General features: G+C 44.6%; 1 protein-coding gene across 4 annotated transcripts in view; it reads right to left on the minus strand.

The window, feature by feature from the left end:
- Positions 1 to 24,632, minus strand: part of LOC112220583 (glutamate receptor 3-like) — a 336,694-nt gene that overhangs the window by 82,066 nt on the left and 229,996 nt on the right. For all 4 annotated transcript variants that reach the window (XM_042303401.1, XM_042303400.1, XM_042303402.1 and 1 more), the window contains exon 4: positions 23,293 to 23,480. In XM_042303401.1, coding sequence (XP_042159335.1) covers positions 23,293 to 23,480 — 188 coding nt within the window. The remainder of the gene's footprint in view (positions 1 to 23,292; positions 23,481 to 24,632) is intronic.

A 24,632-nucleotide genomic window follows, 5' to 3' on the forward strand; every position in this document is an offset into this window, starting at 1 on the left:
AAATGGTTAAAGGACACAAGATAAAATAAATACGCATAAATATGGGTTGTATTTACAATGGTGTGTGTTCTTCACTGGTTGCCCTTTTCTCATGGCAACAGGTCACAAATCTTGCTGCTGTGATGGCACACTGTGGAATTTCACCCAGTAGGGAGTTTATCAAAATTGGATTTGTTTTCTAATTCTTTATGGATCTGTGTAATCTGAGGGAAATATGTTTCTCTAATATGGTCATACATTGCGCAGGAGGTTAGGAAGTGCAGCTCCGTTTCCACCTCATTTTGTGGGCAGTAAGCACATAGCCTGTCTTCTCCTGAGAGCCATGTCTACCTACCGCGTCCTTTCTCAATAGCAAGGCTATGCTCACTGAGTCTGTACATAGTCAAGGCTTTCCTTAATTTTGGGTCAGTCACAGTGGTCATGTATTCTGCCACTGTGTACTCTCTGTGTAGGGCCAAATAGCATTCTAGTTTGCTCTGTTTTTTTGTTAATTCTTTCCAATGTGTCAAGTAATTATCTTTTTGTTTTCTCATGATTTGGTTGGGTCTAATTGTGCTGCTGTCCTGGGGCTCTGTAGGGTGTGTTTGTGTTTGTGAACAGAGCCCCAGGACCAGCTTGCTTAGGGGACTCTTCTCCAGGTTTATCTCTCTGTAGGTGATGGCTTTGTTATGGAAGGTTTGGGAATCGCTTCCTTTTAGGTAGAATTTAACGGCTCTTTTCTGGATTTTGATAATTAGTGGGTATCGGCCTAATTCTGCTCTGCATGCATTATTTGGTGTTCTACGTTGTACACGGAGGATATTTTTGCAGAATCCTGCGTGCAGAGTCTCAATTTGGTGTTTGTCCTATTTTGTGAAGTCTTGGTTAGTGAGCGGACCCCAGACCTCACAACCATAAAGGGCAATGGGCTCTACGACTGATTCAAGTATTTTTAGCCAATTCGTAATTGGTATGTTGAATTTTATGTTTCTTTTGATGGCATAGAAGGCTCTTCTTGCCTTGTCTCTCAGATCGTTCACAGCTTTGTGGAAGTTACCTGTGGTGCTGATGTTTAGGCCAAGGTATGTATAGTTTTTTGTGTGCTCTAGGGCAACAGTGTCTAGATGGAATTTGTATTTGTGGTCCTGGTGACTGGACCTTTTTTGGAACACCATTATTTTGGTCTTACTGAGATTTACTGTCATTGAGGAAATGTACGAGTCTGCTGTTAATGATAATGCAGAGGATTTTCCCAAGGTTACTGTTGATGTATATTCCACTGTAGTTATTGGGGTCAAATTTGTCTCCACTTTCGTGGATTGGGGTGATCAGTCCTTGGTTCCAAATATTGGGGAAGATGCCAGAGCTAAGGATGATGTTAAAGAGTTTTAGTATAGCCTATTGGAATTTGTTGTCTGTATATTTGATCATTTCATTAAGGATACCATCAACACCACAGGCCTTTTTGGGTTGGAGGGTTTTTATTTTGTCCTGTATTTTGTCCTGTACTTTTATTTTATTCAATGTAATTGGAGAATCCAGTGGGTTCTGTGGGTTCTGGTAGTCTTCAATAGTTGATTCTAAGACCTGTATTTGATCAGGTATATATTTTTGCTCTTTATTCTTTGTTATAGAGCCAAAAAGATTGGAGAAGTGGTTTACCCATACATCTCCATTTTGGATAGATAATTCTTCATGTTGTTGTTTGTTTAGTGTTTTCCAATTTTCCCAGAAGTGGTTAGAGTCTATGGATTCTTCAATTACATTGAGCTGATTTCTGACATGCTGTTCCTTCTTTTTCCGTAGTGTATTTCTGTATTGTTTTAGTGATTCACCATAGTGAAGGCATAGACTCAGGTTTTCCTGATCTCTATGTTTTTGGTTGGACAGGTTTCTCAATTTCTTTCTTAGATTTTTGCATTCTTCATCAAACCATTTGTCATTGTTGTTAATTTTCTTCGGTTTTCTATTTGATATTTTTAGATTTGATAGGGAAGCTGAGAGGTCAAATATACAGTTGAGATTTTCTACTGCCAAGTTTACACCTTCACTATTACAGTGGAACGTTTTACCCAGGAAATTGTCTAAAAGGGATTGAATTTGTTGTTGCCTAATTGTTTTTTGGTAGGTTTCCAAACTGCATTCCTTCCATCTATAGCATTTCTTAATGTTACTGAGTTCCTTTGGCTTTGATGCCTCATGATTGAGTATTGCTCTGTTTAAGTAGACTGTGATTTTGCTGTGGTCTGATAGGGGTGTCAGTGGGCTGACTGTGAACGCTCTGAGAGACTCTGGGTTGAGGTCAGTGATAAAGTAGTCTACAGTACTACTGCCAAGAGATGAGCTATATGTGTACCCACCATAGGAGTCCCCTCGAAGCCTACCATTGACTATGTACATACCCAGCGTGCGACAGAGCTGCAGGAGTTGTGACCCGTTTTTGTTGGTTATGTTGTCATAGTTGTGCCTAGGGGGGCATATGTGGGAGGGAATGCTGTCACCTCCAGGCAGGTGTTTGTCCCCCTGTGTGCTGAGGGTGTCAGGTTCTTGTCCGGTTCTGGCATTTAGGTCGCCACAGACTAGTACATGTCCCTGAGCCTTGAAATGATTGATTTCCCCGTCCAGGATGGAGAAGCTGTCTTCATTAAAGTATGGGGATTCTAGTGGGGGGGTATAGGTAGCACACAGGAGGACATTTTTCTCTGTTAGGATAATTTCCTTTTGAATTTCGAGCCAAATGTAGAATGTTCCTGTTTTGATTAATTTAATGGAGTGAGTTAGGTCTGCTCTATATCAAATTAGCATACCCCCTGAGTCCCTTCCCTGTTTCACACCTGGTAGTTTGGTGGATGGGACTACCAGCTCTCTGTAACCTAGAGGGCAACCAGTGGGTCCGTCTTCTCTATACCAGGTTTCTTGCAGGATGACAATGTCTGTATTACCGATTTCTTTGGTGAAGTCCGGGTTCCTGCTCTTTAGGCCAAAGGCAGATGACCTCAGGCCTTGGATATTCCAGGATGATATGGTGAAGGCTTTTTGTTCCATAGAGTGTCCAATGTTGTTGGTCGTGGTTTGGCCTCAGGCCAGTAAGTGTGAGCAGAGCCTGCTGAGCATCTGGTACATGCCATTGGCTTGGGCGAGTGTGAGAGTGGGGGTTGGGACTGTTTGCCCGCTCACTACCTGAGCGTATGAGTGGCTTCCATGTTGAGGCCCCTTTGCGGGGGTGGGGTGCATGGGGTGGGCAGGAGTGGCATAGGTCTGATCTGAGGGGGCCTACATGGGGTGTGGGCATGGTTGACGTGGGGGTGTTGATTGGTTGGGGTGGGGGTGTGGATGTGTCTGGGGGTGCTGTGGTCTGGATGTAATTCCTCTTGGCGTGGGTCCTCTATGTGTAGGTCCAGGGGGGTCCTGCAGGTGTTGGAGGGTGTCTCGCTGGTCTGGGTGGGGTGTCTATTGATCTGTTGCTCCTGTGTGAAGTGTTGGGGATACGTTTGAGAGCGATGTCCTTTAGGGTTCGGGCAAAGTTGGGCACTGCTGCCTTGTAGAGGTGGACCTGGTCATAGAGGCTGTTCAAGTCCAGGGTGGAGTGGTGGGCCAAGAAAACATTTGGTTTTGAGGCACAGTCACGGGAAATACTTGCGTTTACCCGCTGTATTGTGGCGGGGTGGAAGTCTTTTCGTGGTAGCAGGGTGGAGATAACCACTTGTGCGTTGGGGAAAGTAGAAGAAGCCTTTTCAATCACTCCCTTCAGTGCTGTGGCCACCCTTTCCTGCTGTGCTCTCAGGTTGTTTGTGCCTGTGTGTATTATTATGTGGCTAGGTGAGCCTAGTTGTCCTCAGACAGAAGGTCGAGGGCGCTGGGTGTTTGGACACCAGAGTTTAGACACACTGTGTTTGGGAGAAAAAAAAAAAATCTATATATTTCCCATTTGAGTCCATAAGTAGTACAATCTGTGTCTTGTGTTTGTCCTCAGTGGGTGTGCGGGGGTTGTCAGAAGGGCTATCAGGGTGGCTGACAGGGGGTGCTCAGAGGGGGTGAGAGCCGCTGGGCTTGGGGTTCTTCATTTGTCTGTTCTGCTGTGATGTCGACTCTATGGTCAGGGTCTGGTGTGGTCTGTTCTGCTGTGGTGTCGAGACTTTTGTCGGGTGCTGAGGTGGGCTGTTCTGCTGGCTTCTCTGTGGGGGTGGCCACCTCTCTAGTGGGTTGTTCTCTGGCACATGCCGTCCCCCTCAACCTCTCCTCCGCCCCCTCACCCTCTCCTCCGCCCCCCCTCAACCTCTCCTCCGTCCCCCTCACCCTCTCCTCCGCCCCCCTCAACCTCTCCTCCGCCCCCTCACCCTCTCCTCCGCCCCCTCAACCTCTCCTCCGTCCCCCTCAACCTCTCCTCCGCCCCCTCAACCTCTCCTCCGTCCCCCTCAACCTCTCCTCCGCCCCCTCACCCTCTCCTCCGCCCCCTCAACCTCTCCTCCGTCCCCCTCACCCTCTCCTCCATCCCCCTCAACCTCTCCTCCTCCAGCAGTCTGATCCTCTCCTCTTGTGCTCTGTTCTTCTCCTGATCCTGCTCTTTCTCCTGTTGTTGTTGTCTCACCACTGTCCAGAGTGCAGATATGTCTCTCTCCAGCTCCAGGATTCCGGGTCTGGTTAAGGGGGTGTTGTTGTGCTGGACTGTTGTCTGGGTCTGTGCTGACTGAAGTGTAATCACCTGCTGTTCCAGCTCCACCTGCCTTACCTCCAGCTGGGTGAATTTGTCCTTCATTTCAATGAGGGAGTGGTAATCTGTGCTGGGAGGTTGACTCTCCGCTGGGGGTTGCTCGTCTGTGGGGTTACATAATGAAGAGGTCTGGTCTGACCCGCACGGGGTGGGGTCAGAACAAGGGGGTCTGACCCGCACGGGGTGTGGTCAGAACAAGGGGGTAGTGTGCTAATATAGCACTGTGCCATGCCAGGGGATGGTTTGTGTGGAAGATAAGGTTGCTGATGTTCCCATTTTTGTAATAGTCAGCAAAAAGTGTCTCTTGATTTTCCAAAAGGAGCTTCATTTTGTAATCTTTTCTTGCTTTATCATTCTTTACATGCACAGGGTACTGTATTTTAATTACCTCTGAACAGCGGGAGGGAGCTTCTAAGGCCTCTCCATTTGGTTGGGGTAGACTGTGTGACTCTCCTGCCATTGTTGGGCTAATGGGCTTTGACACCTCTCAATTGACACTTCAGTGCTAGTTGAAGCTGTATCAAGCTTGGCAGAATTATGTTAGAATTCAGTCCTTATAAAGTCATGTTGTGTATTTTTCTTCTTGGCTTTTGGAGATAAAATATAGTTTCAGACTAAACATTACTCACTCAGTTCCAGGTTGGATGGTGTTTTCAGTTTTCTGTTGTTTTCCAGAGAATTTGCTGTATAGAGTAATACATCTTGGTAGTTGTGAACCTTCCAGGTGATTCCGTAATTCCGTCCAAAATCAGGTTGTAGGTTTTAAGTTTTGATTTGAAGTGGGGGTTATGTTGTAGAGGGTAGAATCCAGTATGTGTTCCTGACTAAAAATCCAAGTTTATCTAATTCCTAATCTATCTTTTTTTAAGAAAATGCTGAAAAATGCAGGAGCTCATCTGATCCTGACCTCTGCTCTGCTCTGCTGTCTGTCTCTCTCTCTCTGACTCTCTCTCTCTGACTCTCTCTCTCTCACACTTACAAGCTGGTGTTACAAAAATAAAGTAAAAAGGAGAAAACACAAAGATCTCCTTTCCTCTGTAATCTGATTTCTCCCTTTTTCATTTCCCCTCCCGCCCACTCAGCCTTTAGGCAGCTCTGATCCTGTATAGAAAGTTCCACCACCTATTGTTCCCCTGAAGAGAGGCTCTATCACTGCTGTCTCCCTCTATCCCTGCTATCTTACTCCATCTCTCTCTCTCTCTCTATCACTGCTGTCTCCCTCTAGCACTATCTCTCTCTATCCCTGCTATCTTACTCCATCTCTCTCTCTCTCTATCACTGCTGTCTCCCTCTAGCACTATCTCTCTCTATCCCTGCTATCTTACTCCATCTCTCTCTCTATCCCTGCTATCTCACTCCAGCTCTCTATCTTTCTATCCCTGCTATCTTACTCCATCTCTCTCTCAATTCAATTCAATTCAAGGGCTTTATTGGCATATCTGTGTTAACATTGCCAAAACAAGTGAGGTAGACAACATACAAAGTGAATATCAACTGCTTATCTTTCAAAACAGTAAAGACATTACAAATGTCATATTATATATATATATACAGTGTTCTAACAATGTACAAATGGCTAAAGGACACAAGATAAAATAAATAAGCATAAATCAATGGTGTTTGTTCTTCACTGTCTGCCCTTTTCTCTAGGTCACAAATCTTGCTGCTGTGATGGCACACTGTGGAATTTCACCCAGTAGATATGGGAGTTTTTCAAAATTGGATTTGTTTTCGAATTCTTTGTGGATCTGTGTAATCTGAGGGAAATATGTCTCTCTAATATGGTCATACATTGGGCAGGAGGTTAGGAATGCAGCTCAGTTTCCACCTCATTTTGTGGGCAGTGAGCACATAGCCTGTCTTCTCTTGAGAGCCATGTCTGCCTCTCTCTCGCTCTCTCTATCCCTGCTATCTTACTCAATCTCTCTCTCTCTCTATCACTGCTATCTTACTACATCTCTCTCTCTCTCTATCACTGCTGTCTCCCTCTAGCACTATCTCTCTCTATCCCTGCTATCTTACTCAATCTCTCTCTCTCTCTATCCCTGCTATCTCACTCCAGCTCTCTCTCTTTCTATCCCTGATATCTTACTCCATCTCTCTCTCTCTCTCGCTCTCTCTATCCCTGCTATCTTACTCAATCTCTCTCTCTCTATCCCTGCTAAATTACTCCATCTCTCTCTCTCTCTATCCCTGCTATCTTACTCTATCTCTCTCTCTCTATCCCTGCTATCTTACTCCATCTTTCTCTCTCTCTATCCCTGCTAACTCCCTCCCTCTCTCTCTATCTCTCTCTCTATCCCTGCTATCTTACTTCATCTCTCTCTCTCTATCCCTGCTATCTTACTCCATCCCTGATAACTCCCGCCAGCTCTCTCTCTCTCTCAATCCCTGCTGTCTCCTTCCAGCTCACACTCTCTCTATCCCTGCTATATCATTCCAGCTTACACTCTCTCTATCCCTGCTATATCATTCCAGCTTACACTCTCTCTATCCCTGCTATATCATTCCAGCTCACACTCTCTCTATCCCTGCTGTCTCCTCCCAGCTCACACTCTCTCTATCCCTGCTATATCATTCCAGCTCACACTCTCTCTATCCCTGCTGTCTCCTTCCAGCTCTCTCAATTCAAGGGGCTTTATTGGCATGGGAAACATGTGTTAACATTGCCAAAGCAAGTGAGGTAGATAATATACTAAATATAATAATATAATAAAGAATAAAAATTAACAGTAAACATTACACTCACAGAAGTTTCAAAATAATAAAGACATTTCAAATGTCATATTATATATATACACAGTGTTGTAACGATGTGCAAATGGTTAAAGTACAAAATGGAAAATAAATAAGCATAAATATGGTTTGTATTTACAACGGTGTTTATTCTTCACTGGTTGCCCTTTTCTTGTGGCAACAGGTCACAAATTGTGCTGCTGCGATTGCACACTGTGGTATTTCACCCAGTAGATATGGGAGTTCATCAAAATTGGATTTGTTTTCGAATTCTATGTGTATCTGTGGAATCTGAGGGAAATATGTCTCTCTAATATGGTCATACATTTGGCAGGAAGTTAGGAAGTGCAGCTCAGTTTCCACCTCAGTTTGTGGGCAGTGAGCATATAGCCTGTCTTCTCTTGAGAGCCATGTCTGGGCTTTCTCAATAGCAAGGCTATGCTCACTGAGTCTGTACATAGTCAAAGATTTCCTTAAGTTTGGGTCAGTCACAGTGGTCAGGTATTCTGCCACTGTGTACTCTCTGTTTAGGACCAAATAGCATTCTAGTTTGATCTGTTTTTTGTGAATTTTTTCCAATGTGTCAAGTAATTATCTTTCTGTTTTCTCATGATTTGATTGGGTCTAATTGAAGTTGCTGTCCTGGGGCTCTGTGGGGTGTGTTTGTGTTTGTGAACAGAGCCCCAGGACCAGCTTGCTAAGGAGTCTCTTCTCCAGGTTCATCTCTCTGTAGGTGATGGCTTTGTTATGGAAGGTTTGGGAATCACTTCCTTTTAAGGGTTGTAGAATTTAACGGCTCTTTTGAGGATTGTGATGGGTATCGGACTAATTCTGCTCTGCATTATTTGGTGTTCTACGTTGCACACAGAGGATATTTTTGCAGAATTCTGCGTGCAGAGTCTCAATTTGGTGTTTGTCCCATTTTATGAATTCTTGGTTGGTGAGCGGACCCCAGACCTCACAACCATAAAGGGCAATGGGTTCTATGACTGATTCAAGTATTTTTTTGCCAGATCCTAAGTGGTATGTCGAATTTTATGTTCATTTTGATGGCATTGAAGGCCCTTCTTGCCTTGTCTCTCATATCGTTCACAGCTTTGTGGAAGTTACCTGTGGCGCTGATGTTTAGGCCAAGGTATGTATAGTTCTTTTGTGTCTCTCTCTCTCTATCCCTGCTGTCTCCCTCCATCTCTCTCTATCCCTGCAGTCTCCCTCCATCTCTCTCTATCCCTGCTGTCTCCCTCCATCTCTCTCTGTCCCTGCAGTCTCCCTCCATCTCTCTCTATCCCTGCAGTCTCCCTCCATCTCTCTCTATCCCTGCTGTCTCCCTCCATCTCTCTCTATCCCTGCAGTCTCCCTCCGTCTCTCTCTATCCCTGCTGTCTCCCTCCATCTCTCTCTGTCCCTGCAATCTCCATCCAGATCTCTCTATCCCTGCAGTCTCCCTCCATCTCTCTCTATCCCTGCTGTCCCCCTCCATCTCTCTCTATCCCTGCTGTCTCCCTCCATCTCTCTCTATCCCTGCTGTCTCCCTCCATCTCTCTCTATCCCTGCTGTCTCCCTCCATCTCTCTCTATCCCTGCTGTCTCCCTCCAGCTATCTCTCTCTATCCCTGCTGTCTCCCTCCAGCTCTCTCTCTCTATCCCTGCTGTTTCCCTCCATCTCTCTCTATCCCTGCTGTCTCCCTCCATCTCTCTCTATCCCTGCTGTCTCCCTCCATCTCTCTCTATCCCTGCAGTCTCCCTCCAGCTCTCTCTATCCCTGCTGTCTCCCTCCAGCTCTCTCTCTCTATCCCTGCAGTCTCCCTCCAGCTCTCTCTATCCCTGCTGTCTCCCTCCATCTCTCTCTATCTCTGCTGTCTCCCTCCATCTCTCTCTATCCCTGCTGTCTCCCTCCATCTCTCTCTATCCCTGCTGTCTCCCTCCAGCTATCTCTCTCTATCCCTGCTGTCTCCCTCCAGCTCTCTCTCTCTATCCCTGCTGTTTCCCTCCATCTCTCTCTATCCCTGCATCCCTGCTGTCTCCCTCCATCTCTCTCTCCCCTGCTGTCTCCCTCCATCTCTCTCTATCCCTGCTGTCTCCCTCCATCTCTTTCTATCCCTGCTGTCTCCCTCCATCTTTCTCTATCCCTGCTGTCTCCCTCCATCTCTCTCTATCCCTGCTGTCTCCCTCCATCTCTCTGTCTCCCTCCATCCCTGCTGTCTCCCCCTCCATCTCTCTCTATCCCTGCTGTCTCCCTCCATCTCTTTCTATCCCTGCTGTCTCCCTCCATCTCTCTCTATCCCTGCTGTCTCCATCTCCTATCCCTCTGTCTCCCTCCATCTCTCTCTATCCCTGCTGTCTCCCTCCATCCATCCATCTCTCTATCCCTGCTGTCTCCCTCCATCTCTCTCTATCCCTGCTGTCTCCCTCCATCTCTCTCTATCCCTGCTGTCTCCCTCCAGCTCTCTCTATCCCTGCTGTCTCCCTCCGTCTCTCTCTATCCCTGCAGTCTCCCTCCAGCTCTCTCTATCCCTGCTGTCTCCCTCCGTCTCTCTCTATCCCTGCTGTCTCCCTCCAGCTCTTTGTGGAAAGCCCTGTGTTCGGTAGCCCTGTCCTTTACCTTAGCACCAACCTCAGTGTTAATCCAGGTCTTTTGATTGGGGAACCAGCGACCCTTCACTGTGGGGACAACGTTGCGGATGTATTTCCTTATGAAGCCGGTGAATGAGGTGGTTAGTTTGTCAATGTTATCGGAGGAGTCTCTGAATATATTCTAATCAGCGCTAGCAAAGCAGTCCTGTAGCATTATCTCTGATTCTGATGACCATTTCTCAACGGAGCGAGTCACGGGTTACTTCCTGTTTGAGCTTCTGTTTGTAAACAGGAAGCAGGAGTACGGAGTCATGATCTGATTTACCGAATGATGGAAGTGGGAGGGCCTGGTGCTCTTGCTTGTGGGTTGAGTAAATGTGGTCTAGGACTTCATAAGAGGATAAGAGGAGAATTTAGGAACAGTCTCATTGAGAGGAGAAGTTAGGAACAATCTCACTGAGAGGAGAAGTTAGGAACAGTCTCATTGAGAGGAGAAGTTAGGAACCGTCTCATTGAGAGGAGAAGTTAGGAACAGTCTCACTGAGAGGAGAAGTTAGGAACAGTCTCACTGAGAGGAGAAGTTAGGAACAGTCTCATTGAGAGGAGAAGTTAGGAACAGTCTCATTGAGAAGAGGAGTGAAGAACAGTCTCACTGAGAGAAGAAGTTAGGAACAGTCTCACTGAGAGGAGAAGTTAGGAACCGTCTCATTGAGAAGAGGAGTGAAGAACAGTCTCACTGAGAGAAGAAGTTAGGAACAGTCTCACTGAGAGGAGAAGTTAGGAACCGTCTCATTGAGAAGAGGAGTGAAGAACAGTCTCACTGAGAGAAGAAGTTAGGAACAGTCTCATTGAGAAGAGGAGTGAAGAACAGTCTCACTGAGAGAAGAAGTTAGGAACAGTCTCATTGAGAAGAGGAGTGAAGAACAGTCTCACTGAGAGAAGAAGTTAGGAACAGTCTGATTGAGAAGAGGAGTGAAGAACAGTCTCACTGAGAGAAGAAGTTAGGAACAGTCTCGCTGAGAGAATAAGTTAGGAACAGTCTCATTGAGAAGAGGAGTGAAGAACAGTCTCACTGAGAGAAGATGTTAGGAACAGTCTCACTGAGAGGAGAAGTTAGGAACCGTCTCATTGAGAAGAGGAGTGAAGAACAGTCTCACTGAGAGGAGAAGTTAGGAACAGTCTCACTGAGAGGAGGAGTGAAGAACAGTCTCATGAGAAGAGGAGTAAGAACAGTCTCACTGAGAGGAGAAGTTAGGAACAGTCTCACTGAGAAGAGAAGTTAAGAACAGTCTCATTGAGAAGAGGAGTGAAGAACAGTCTCACTGAGAGAAGAAGTTAGGAACCGTCTCATTGAGAAGATGAGTGAAGAACAGTCTCACTGAGAGGAGAAGTTAGGAACCGTCTCATTGAGAAGAGGAGTGAAGAACAGTCTCACTGAGAGGAGAAGTTAGGAACCGTCTCATTGAGAAGAGGAGTGAAGAACAGTCTCACTGAGAGGAGAAGTTAGGAACAGTCTCACTGAGAGGAGAAGTTAGGAACCGTCTCATTGAGAAGAGGAGTGAAGAACAGTCTCATTGAGAAGAGGAGTGAAGAACAGTCTCATTGAGAGGAGAAGTTAGGAACCGTCTCATTGAGAGGAGAAGTTAGGAACAGTCTCACTGAGAGGAGAAGTTAGGAACAGTCTCACTGAGAGGAGAAGTTAGGAACAGTCTCATTGAGAGGAGAAGTTAGGAACCGTCTCATTGAGAAGAGGAGTGAAGAACAGTCTCACTGAGAGGAGAAGTTAGGAACAGTCTCACTGAGAGGAGAAGTTAGGAACCGTCTCATTGAGAAGAGGAGTGAAGAACAGTCTCACTGAGAGGAGAAGTTAGGAACAGTCTCACTGAGAGAAGAAGTTAGGAACAGTCTCATTGAGAAGAGGAGTGAAGAACAGTCTCACTGAGAGGAGAAGTTAGGAACAGTCTCATTGAGAAGAGGAGTGAAGAACAGTCTCACTGAGAGGAGAAGTTAGGAACAGTCTCACTGAGAGGAGAAGTTAGGAACAGTCTCATTGAGAGGAGAAGTTAAGAACAGTCTCACTGAGAAGAGGAGTAAGAACAGTCTCACTGAGAGGAGAAGTTAGGAACAGTCTCACTGAGAGGAGAAGTTAGGAACAGTCTCATTGAGAGGAGAAGTTAGGAACAGTCTCACTGAGAGGAGAAGTTAGGAACAGTCTCATTGAGAAGAGGAGTTAAGAACAGTCTCACTGAGAGGAGAAGTTAGGAACAGTCTCACTGAGAGGAGAAGTTAGGAACAGTCTCATTGAGAAGAGGAGTGAAGAACAGTCTCACTGAGAGGAGAAGTTAGGAACAGTCTCACTGAGAGAAGAAGTTAGGAACAGTCTCATTGAGAAGAGGAGTGAAGAACAGTCTCACTGAGAGGAGAAGTTAGGAACAGTCTCATTGAGAAGAGGAGTGAAGAACAGTCTCACTGAGAGGAGAAGTTAGGAACCGTCTCATTGAGAAGAGGAGTGAAGAACAGTCTCACTGAGAGAAGAAGTTAGGAACCGTCTCACTGAGAAGAGGAGTGAACAGTCTCACTGAAACTGAAATATAGTCCCTCCACTCTCAGAGTAGTGTTCTGTCCCCTCGCCAAAATCGAATGCCTCAGCTGCTGTAGAGTAGCATCTGAGCTGGTGGCTGGTTCTCAACAGAGAGAGAGGGGGTGGAGTTTCATTTAGTAAAAGCAGGGCCAGAAAGGCCCAGAAGTGTCCGACTAACCCACCGCCACCTCCCTCGCTACAGAAGAACTATATACATCTCTTCTTCTCTTATTTTACTCCCTGGTTTCAGCTGGAGGACCTTGGGTCTAAGTATCCCTAGGGGAATGCTATCTAATTAACTGGCAAGAACATCTATGTCTCCGTAGCTTAGTCTCTCTCTCTCTTTTCCTCTCTCTTTCTTGGCACATTTCTCTCTCATTCTGACTCGTTCTCTCTCTGCTCTTCTTTTTTAAAAGGATAAATTGGTGTCCCTGTGGATAGCATAAAGTTTGGGCTTTCCTGCAGGGAATGTTGTAGAAACACAAAAGTCATATTCCGATGGTTGTGAGCAGTCTCGCAGTAGATCCATAAGAGGAAGACGCTCAATCCCAGTACATAGTACATTACCGACCCCACAGCCAAGAGCTTGTCTGTGTTAGAGATGACAAATTGCAAAAAACAGTATGTAAATCTACTCAATGTAAAATTACTCAAACCATTGGGAAGAGTTTCAGCTTAGATTTGAATGTTTGTTGAATTTATTTTGGCCCTGACACACGTAGGACTTGTTAGGCACATCAATATTTCTAGCTGTACTAAAGTGAAGCTATTACCATTTTTTTTGCAAGCAATAAAGAGCCCGTCATGTCAGAGTTGAGCTAGGGTAAACCTTGGCCAGAGTCTGCTCCGATCGGAGCCAGAGAAAACCCCATCCTGAGCCTCAGAGTAAGTAGGCTACGACAGGGTCATGGGTCATATCCTTTATCCCGTTAACACGGTAATCAACTTGAATTCTATCGTCACAGATAGTCAGTGAATCTTTAAAGGCTTAAATGATTGATGCCAGGGCGTTCAAACACCACGTCTACAGGGTTTTATCTACAAACTTCTGGAATCTCTGTGCTCTTTCTGTCACTCTCTTCTCTCAGTCGTACTATCAGCAACAATGAATTGAAGTTGGGTCAGTGACACCATTGATGTCATCAGTGCCATTAGTCAAGTGTCTACCCTCTGTTGCCATAGAGATGCATGACCCTAGATATGTTAATTAAAAAAAAATAAAAAATCTCTCTCTGTCTCTCTCTGTCGCTATGTCTCTCTCTCTCGGTTTTCACTCTCTCTCTCTCTCTGTTATCACTCTTCCTCTCTCTGTTATCACTCTCTCTCTACCCCTCTCTCTACCTCTCTCTCTCTCTCTCTCTCTCTCTCTGTTACCTCTCTCTCTCTCTCTCTCTCTCTGTGTTACCACTCTCTCTCTCTACCTCTCTCTCTACCTCTCTCTCTCTGTTACCACTCTCACTCTCTGTTATCACTCTTTCTCTCTCTGTTATCACTCTCTCTCTACCCCTCTCTCTACCTCTCTCTCTGTTATCACTCTTCCTCTCTCTGTTATCACTCTTCCTCTCTCTCTGTTATCACTCTCTCTCTACCCCTCTCTCTACCTCTCTCTCTCTCTCTCTCTCTCTCTCTCTCTGTTACCACTCTCTCTCTTACCTCTCTCTACCTCTCTGTTACCACTCTTTCTCTCTCTGTTATCACTCTCTCTCTCTCTGTTACCACTCTCTCTCTCTACCTCTCTCTCTCTCTCTGTTACCACTCTCACTCTCTGTTATCACTCTTTCTCTCTGTTATCGCTCTCTCTCTCTACCTCTCTCTGTTACCACTCTCTCTCTCAGTTTTCACTCTCTCTCTGTTATCACTCTTTCTCTCTCTGTTATCATGAATCACGTTTCACTCTACCCTTCTGGCTCTCTCTCTCTACCTCTCTCTCTCTCTCTCTGTTACCACTCCCTCTCTCTACCTCTCTCTCTCTCTACCTCTCTCTCTCTCTACCTCTCTCTCTCTCTGTTACCACTCCCTCTCTCTACCTCTCTCTCTCTCTACCTCTCTCTGTTACCACTCTCTCTCTCAGTTTTCACTCTCTCTCTGTTATCACTCTTTCTCTCTCTGTTATCACTCTCTCTCTCTCTACCTCTCTCTCTCTCTCTCTGTTACCACTCCCTCTCTCTACCAATTCAATTCAATTCAATTCAAGGGCTTTATTGGCATGGGAAACATGTGTTAACATTGCCAAAGCAAGTGAGGTAGACAACATACAAAGTGAATATATAAAGTGAAAAACAACAAAAATTAACAGTAAACATTACACATACAGAAGTTTCAAAACAGTAAAGACATTACAAATGTCATATTATATATATATACAGTGTTCTAACAATGTACAAATGGCTAAAGGACACAAGATAAAATAAATAAGCATAAATATGGGTTGTATTTACAATGGTGTTTGTTCTTCACTGGTTGCCCTTTTCTCGTGGCAACAGGTCACAAATCTTGCTGCTGTGATGGCACACTGTGGAATTTCACCCAGTAGATATGGGAGTTTTTCAAAATTGGATTTGTTTTCAAATTCTTTGTGGATCTGTGTAATCTGAGGGAAATATGTCTCTCTAATATGGTCATACATTGGGCAGGAGGTTAGGAAGTGCAGCTCAGTTTCCACCTCATTTTGTGGGCAGTGAGCACATAGCCTGTCTTCTCTTGAGAGCCATGTCTGCCTACGGCGGCCTTTCTCAATAGCAAGGCTATGCTCACTGAGTCTGTACATAGTCAAGGCTTTCCTTAATTTTGGGTCAGTCACAGTGGTCAGGTATTCTGCCGCTGTGTACTCTCTGTGTAGGGCCAAATAGCATTCTAGTTTGCTCTGTTTTTTTGTTAATTCTTTCCAATGTGTTAAGTAGTTATCTTTTTGTTTTCTCATAATTTGGTTGGGTCTAATTGTGCTGCTGTCCTGGGGCTCTGTAGTGTGTGTTTGTGTTTGTGAACAGAGCCCCAGGACCAGCTTGCTTAGGGGACTCTTCTCCAGGTTAATCTCTCTGTAGGTGATGGCTTTGATATGGAAGGTTTGTGAATCGCTTCCTTTTAGGTGGTTGTAGAATTTAACAGCTCTTTTCTGGATTTTGATAATTAGTGGGTATCGGCCTAATTCTGATCTGCATGCATTATTTGGTGTTCTACGTTGTACACGGAGGATATTTTTGCAGAATTCTGCGTGCAGAGTCTCAATTTGGTGTTTGTCCCATTTTGTGAAGTCTTGGTTGGTGAGCGGACCCCAGACCTCACAACCATAAAGGGCAATGGGCTCTATGACTGATTCAAGTATTTTTAGCCAGATCCTAATTGGTATGTTGAAATTTATGTTTCTTTTGATGGCATAGAATGCCCTTCTTGCCTTGTCTCTCAGATCGTTCACAGCTTTGTGGAAGTTACCTGTGGTGCTGATGTTTAGGCCAAGGTATGTATAGTTTTTTGTGTGCTCTAGGGCAACAGTGTCTAGATGGAATTTGTATTTGTGGTCCTGGTGACTGGACCTTTTTTGGAACACCATTATTTTGGTCTTACTGAGATTTACTGTCAGGGCCCAGGTCTGACAGAATCTGTGCATAAGATCTAGGTGCTGCTGTAGGCCCTCCTTGGTTGGTGACAGAAGCACCAGATCATCAGCAAACAGCAGACATTTAACTTCGGATTCTAGCAGGGGGAGGCCGGGTGCTGCAGACTTTTCTAGTGCCCTCGCCAATTCGTTGATATATATGTTGAAGAGGGTGGGGCTTAAGCTGCATCCCTGTCTAACCCCACGACCCTGTGTGAAGAAATGTGTGTGTTTTTTGCCAATTTTAACCGCACACTTGTTGTTTGTGTACATGGATTTTATAATGTCGTATGTTTTACCCCCAACACCACTTTCCATCAGTTTGTATAGCAGACCCTCATGCCAGATTGAGTCGAAGGCTTTTTTGAAATCAACAAAGCATGAGAAGACTTTGCCTTTACCTCTCTCTCTCTCTCTCTCTCTCTCTGTTACCACTCTCACTCTCTGTTATCACTCTTTCTCTCTCTGTTATCACTCTCTCTCTCTACCTCTCTCTCTCTCTCCCCCACTCTCTCTCACACTCTCTCCCACTCAAGACATACCCTCTTTACAAAAACACAACACAATGCAGAATCTAAATCTGTAGACCCATGAATGGGTGAATCCTACACCGTTTCCACTCTACCCTTCTGCATCTTTGCAGGAAGAGGGCTACAGAACGCCATATTGGCTCCAACATGGCTGCCCTCCCAGCATGTTGTTCTAACAATCCCCCAGACTCCTCTCTTTTTTCAGTTTATATTTTTCCTCCCTCCCTCTCTGCTCCCCTCTATCTCTTCTTCTCTTCCTTCCACATATGGCAGTCTCTGGATAGCTGTTTAGTCGTCTCTCAACAGCTTGTGAGCCCCTGGCCTGTCCCAGACTCCATTCATACAGGCCCCCTCTCTCTGTCTCTCTGTGAATGCTGGGGACAGAGGTGTGTGTGTGTGTGTGTGTGTGTGTGTGTATGTGTATGTGTATGTGTATGTGTATGTGTATGTATGTGTGTGTGTGTGTGTGTGTGTGTGTGTGTGTGTGTGTGTGTGTGTGTGTGTGTGTGTGTGTGTGTGCGTGTGCGTGCATTAAATAGTGTTTTCTGCCTTTAAGCTGACTTGGAGTGATGGAGTGACTAAGAGGCAGAACACACACACATTCACAGACTCAGAACACACCCACACATTCACAGACTCAGAACACACCCACACATTCACAGACACAGAACACACCCACACAATCACATTCACAGACTCAGAACACACCCACACATTCACAGGCTCAGAACACACCCACACAATCACATTCACAGACTCAGAACACCACCCACACATGCACAGACACAGAACACACCCACACATTCAGATTCACAGACTCAGAACACACCCACACATTCACAGAACACACCCACACAATCACATTCACAGACTCAGAACACACCCAAACATTCACAGACTCAGAACACACCCATACATTCACAGACTCAAAACACACCCAAACATTCACAGACTCAAAACACACCCAAACATTCACAGACTCAGAACACACCCACACATTCACAGACTCAGAACACACCCACACATTCACAGACTCAGAACACACCTACACATTCACAGATTCAGAAAGACAGGCCTCGAGTCACATGGACAGACACAGAAGCACAATGGTATGCATGCACGCAAACACACACGCATGCGCAGATACACACACAAACATACATACACACACACACATACCTTCTGTTTACTGTCCTCATTAGTGGGTTATAATATAAATACCATCTGTTTACTGTCCTCATCAGTGGATTATAATATCAATACCATCTGTTGACTGTCCTCATCAGTGGATTATAATTTAAATACCATCTGTTTACTGTCCTCATCAGTGGATTATAATTTAAATACCATCTGTTTACTGTCCTCATCTGTGGGTTATAATATAAATACCATCTGTTTACTGTCCTCATCTGTGGGTTATAATATAAATACCAATTGTTTACTGTCCTCATCTGTGAGTGCAATCCTTTATACATTACATACATTATATATGACATCATCATATTGTTGTTGTTGATTGTTCTATGAATTACAGTCATTGGGGTGAGTCAGAGGACTTGTTCCGATTGACACCATATTCACTAGATAGCACACTACTTTAACCAGGGTCTATAGGGCTATGGAACAATAGGGTGCCATTTGGGAAACACCCAGAGAGAGTAGCGGTGCCTTATCCATTAAGTTGTAAGGGAAGGCTCACCATTGGATTAATTTAGCTGCAGTGCATTGTATGACAGGCAAACTATATATATATATCTGTACTGATCATCACAGGACACTTAAGTACATTTTAGTAATTCCATTTACTTTTGATACTTAAGTATTTTTAAAACCAAATATTTTAGACTTTTGCTCAAGTAGTATTTTACTGGGTGACTTTTACTTTTACTTGAGTCATTTTCTATTAAGGTCTTTACTTTTACTACAGTTTGACAATGTTGTCATTTTTCCACCACTGGGGACCAGACTTAGAGAATAATGGAACACCCTAGGGGACCAGACTTACAGAATAATGGAACACCCTAGGGGACCAGACTTACAGAATAATAGAACACCCTAGGGGACCAGCCTTACAGAATAATGGAACACCCTAGGGGACCAGACTTGCAGAATAATGGAACACCCTAGGGGACCAGACTTACAGAACTTACAGAATAATGGAACACCCTAGGGGACCAGACTTACAGAATAATGGAACACCCTAGGGGACCAGACTTACAGAATAATGGAACACCCTAGGGACCAGACTTACAGAATAATGGAACACCCTAGGGGACCAGACTTACAGAATAATGGAACACCCTAGGGGACCAGACTTACAGAATAATGGAACACCCTAGGGGACCAGACTTACAGAATAATGGAACACCCTAGGGGACCAGACTTACAGAATAATGGAACACCCTAGGGGACCAGACTTACAGAATAATGGAACACCCTAGGGGACCAGACTTACAGAATAATGGAACACCCTAGGGGACCAGACTTAGAGAATAATGGAACACCCTAGGGGACCAGACTTACAGAATAATGGAACACCCTAGGGGACCAGACTTAGAGAATAATGGAACACCCTAGGGGACCAGACTTAGAGAATAATGGAACACCCTAGGGGACCAGACTTACAGAATAATGGAACACCCTAGAATAATGGAACCCCTAGACCAGACTTACAGAATAATGGAACACCCTAGGGGACCAGACTTACAGAATAATAGAACACCCTAGGGGACCAGACTTACAGAATAATGGAACACCCTAGGGGACCAGACTTAGAGAATAATGGAACACCCTAGGGGACCAAACTTAGAGAATAATGGAACACCCTAGGGGACCAGACTTACAGAATAATGGAACACCCTAGGGGACCAGACTTAGAGAATAATGGAACACCCTAGGGGACCAGACTTACAGAATAATGGAACACCCTAGGGGACCAGACTTACAGAATAATGGAACACCCTAGGGGACCAGACTTACAGAATAATGGAACACCCTAGGGGACCAGACTTACAGTATAATGGAACACCCTAGGGGACCAGACTTACAGAATAATGGAACACCCTAGGGGACCAGACTTACAGAATAATGGAATCCCTAGGGGGCCAGACTTACAGAATAATGGAACACGCTAGGGGACCAGACTTACAGAATAATGGAACACCCTAGGGGACCAGACTTACAGAATAATAGAACACCCTAGGGGGCCAGACTTACAGAATAATGGAACACCCTAGGGGACCAGACTTACAGAATAATAGAACACCCTAGGGGGCAGACTTACAGAATAATGGAACAGTCTAGGGGCCAGACTTACAGAATAATTGAACACCCTAGGGGGCCAGACTTACAGAATAATGGAACACCTAGGGGCCAGACTTACAGAATAATAGAACACCCTAGGGGGCAGACTTACAGAATAATGGAACACCCTAGGGGACCAGACTTACAGAATAATGGAACACCCTAGGGGACCAGACTTAGAGAATAATGGAACACCCTAGGGGACCAGACTTACAGAATAATGGAACACCCTAGGGGACCAGACTTACAGAATAATGGAATCCCTAGGGGACCAGACTTACAGAATAATGGAACACCCTAGGGGACCAGACTTACAGAATAATGGAACACCCTAGGGGACCAGACTTACAGAATAATGGAACACCCTAGGGGACCAGACTTACAGAATAATGGAATCCCTAGGGGACCAGACTTACAGAATAATGGAACACCCTAGGGGCCAGACTTACAGAATAATGGAACACGCTAGGGGCCAGACTTACAGAATAATAGAACACCCTAGGGGACCAGACTTACAGAATAATAGAACACCCTAGGGGACCAGACTTACAGAATAATGGAACACCCTAGGGGGCCAGACTTACAGAATAATAGAACACCCTAGGGGGCAGACTTACAGAATAATGGAAAACCCTAGGGGGCCAGACTTACAGATTAATGGAACACCCTAGGGGGCCAGACTTACAGATAAATGGAACACCCTAGGGGATGTCACGAATATTACCGAAGGTGACTCCCTTCTTGTTCGGGTGGCGCTCGGCGGTCGTCGTCACCGGTCTACTAGCTATCGCCGATCCGTTGTTCTGTGTTCCTTTGGTTTTGTCTGATTGGTATCACCTGTTTCTTGTTTGGTTGTTAGGTAGGGTTATATATAGTTTGTTCAGCCCGCTTCTGTTTCGTGCGGGCTTGTTAGTCTGTTTTGTTGTTTGAGTGTATTTTTGTTTGTATTTTGGTTTCACGCTGTCCGTTTATATTTCTGATAATTTGTTTTTCTACTTTTGGTTCATGTTATGTTTCCGGGATATTAAAGCGTGTTTTTTCCCACATCTTTTGCTCTCTGCGCCTGACTCCACACCTCCTCACTCATTTATCGTAACAGGGGACCAGACTTACAGAATAATGGTACAGTCTATGAGGCCAGACTTACAGAATAATGGAACACCCTAGGGGACCAGACTTACAGAATAATGGAACACCCAGAATAATGGGGGGACCAGACTTACAGAATAATGGAACACCCTAGGGGACCAGACTTACAGAATAATGGAACACCCTAAGGGGGGGACCAGACTTACAGAATAATGGAACACCCAGACTTACAGAATAGGGGGGACCAGACTTACAGAATAATGGAACACCCCAGACTAGAATAATAGGGGGCCAGACTTACAGAATAATGGAACACCCTAGGGGCCAGACTTACAGAATAATAGAACATAATCGAACACCCTAGGGGGCCAGACTTACAGAATAATGGAACACCCCAGACTTAGAATAATGGAGGGGCCAGACTTACAGAATAATGGAACACCCTAGGGAGCCAGACTTACAGAATAATGGAACACCCTAGGGAGCCAGACTTACAGAATAATGGAACACCCTAGGGAGCCAGACTTACAGAATAATGGAACAACCTAGGGAGCCAGACTTACAGAATAATGGAACACCCTAGGGGGCTAGATATGGCAAAGTCTAGCAGCTTCTGAGTCATCACTGAGGCTTTGGCAAAATGAGCCCAATCAGCTGAAGCTTAGACAACCCACAATGAGGCGACGGAACTGAGCATGTACGTGTGAGTATGCCCACTGCTACCCTGGAGGGAGGTGAAGGCCTTGTGTTGAGTGCCTCCTCTCTTCTTAAAATCTACAGTAAATGAACAAGATACACTATTGAGGGGGGTGATTACATCAGAGACAAACCCTCATTAAATATGAGAATAGAGACATTGAGTGATTTCACATGAAAATGCTTAGAACACATGCAAATTAGTACTATTATATTATAGGTCGTAAATCTGAGAACGCTGTTAAAGACGCAGACATTAAATTGTCTGAGTACAGTATATTCTCTACAGACCCTTTTAGAATCCCATGCTTATCCTGAACTGAATGAATATAGGTTGAATAGATATTTTCTTTTACAATTTACCCTAGAATTATAGAGTAAGGACATTTAGCTGCACGTCGGTAATAAAATTACACACAATAAATGAATACCTAAAGCAATTCAGAATTAAACTATGACTCCGGTATCGAATTAGACTGAAACTAACACTCTTTGAGGGGATATTGTAAAGCAGGGAGAAACCAATATAATATAGCTAAGTGAAATGCTATCAACAAGAGGAATACAATTATGTGTCTGATTGCCTTTTAGGCATAGAGACATATAGATGGTCTGCAATGGTAAACTGAGGGGTTATTAAGCAGTGTAGAGGCATTAAGCCCAGAGAAAAGGTGTGTGTGTGTGGGGGGGGGGAGACAGAGAGAGAGATAATCTGGCCCAAGCCAATGGCATGTATCAGATGCTGAGCAGGCTATGCTCACACATACCTGTCGGAGGCCAAGCCACACAACCAAACGCATTATACACTTTCTAGATCACAAAGCCTTCAATATCTCATCCTGGAATATCCCAAGCCTGAGGTCATCTGCCTTTAGCCTAAAGAGCAGGAACCTGGACTTCAGAAATACAGACAATGTTATTCTACAAGAGACACGGTATAGAGGAGATGGACCCACTGGTTGCCCTCTAGGTTACAGAGAGCTGGTAGTCCCATCCACCAAACTACACAGAGTGAAACAGGGAAGGGACTCAGGGGGTATGCTAATTTGGTAGAGAGCAGACATAACCCACTTGATTAAATTAATCAAAAAGGAGCATTTTATATCTGGTTTGAAATAACTAAGGAAATGATCTCATCAGCGAAAAATGTCCTCCTGTGTGTTACCTATATCCCCCAATAGAATACCCAGATATTAATGAGGACAGTTTCTTCATCCTAGAGGGGGAGATCAACCATTTCCAGGCCGAGGGACATATACTAGACTGTGGAGACCTAAGAACCTGACACTCTCAGCACACAAGGAGAGAAACACCTGGTGACAGTATTCCCTCCCCCATATGCCCCTCTAGATACAACTACAAAACATTAACAACAAAAACGGGTCACATCTCCTGCAGCTCTGTCGCACGTTGGGTCTGTACATAGTCAATGGTTTGCTTCGAGGGGAATCCTGCGGTAGGTAATAGCTCAGTGTGTTTTGTAAGTCTGAGTCTGAGTCCTACCTGTTCTAGGATAGTGTTGATCCTGTCCACCTCACAGTCAATGACGTAGCGTTTCTCCTGCCTCCTGTCCATCTCCTCGATGATCCGTTTGAACTCTGCTGCATCTGTGATGCTCCCCACAGACCGAGCCGTCACCTGCCAGCTGTTGGTTACGGCCGACTCCATGATGGCCTGAAGGATAGAGAAACCTAGAGAGAGAGAGAAAGTGAGAGTAAGAGAGAGAGCGAGAGAGTGAGAGAATGAGAGTGAGACAGAGAGAGAGAGAAGGAAAGCTTTGACTATGTACAGACTCAGTGAGCATAGCCTTGCTATTGAGAAAGGCTGCCGTAGGCAGACATGGCTCTCAAGAGGAGACAGGCTATGTGCTCACTGCCCACAAAATGAGGTGGAAACTGAGCTGCACTTCCTAACCTCCTGCCCAATGTATGACCATATTAGAGAGACATATTTCCCTCAGATTACACAGATCCACAAAGAATTCGAAAACAAATCCAATTTTGAAAAACTCCCATATCTACTGGGTGAAATTCCACAGTGTGCCATCACAGCAGCAAGATGTGTGACCTGTTGCCACGAGAAAAGGGCAACCAGTGAAGAACACACACCATTGTAAATACAACCCATATCTATGCTTATTTATTTTATCTTGTGTCCTTTACCATTTGTACATTGTTAAAACACTGTATATATATATATATATATGACATTTGTAATGTCTTTATTGTTTTGAAACTTCTGTATGTGTAATGTTTACTGTTAATTTTTTATTGTTTATTTCACTTTATATATTCACTTTATATATGATCTACCTCACTTGCTTTGGCAATGTTAACACATGTTTCCCATGCCAATAAAGCCCTTGAATTGAATTGAATTGAATTGAGAGAGACAGAGAGAGAGTGAGACAGAGAGAGAGAGAGGTAGAAAAGGACCCAGAGCCATTTATAATAAGTTGAATCAACTAAGAAAGGGGTTACAGATAATGTAACGTGTTTCAGACGTTAGACACACTTTAAGTCTACACAGTGAAAACAAAAAAGCTGATCATCTTATTGTAAATAATAAATAATTTATGAGATGAATAAATAAATCATTACAATCTGACATTATTTATTAAAACCTTTTCGACAGAAAAGACAGACATTTCCCTCACAGTAAATGTAATTGTGCATTGACCAGAAAATATGAAGTTTATTTAACTACAGGAAGGCTATTGATCTCCATGTTATTAACTAGAGGAGGGATGATGATCTCCATATTATTAACTAGAGGAGGGCTGGTGATCTCCATATTATTAACTAGAGGAGGGATGATGATCTCCATATTATTAACTAGAGGAG

This window comes from Oncorhynchus tshawytscha, linkage group LG21, assembly GCF_018296145.1.
Source record: "Oncorhynchus tshawytscha isolate Ot180627B linkage group LG21, Otsh_v2.0, whole genome shotgun sequence".
Taxonomy (NCBI): domain Eukaryota; kingdom Metazoa; phylum Chordata; class Actinopteri; order Salmoniformes; family Salmonidae; genus Oncorhynchus; species Oncorhynchus tshawytscha.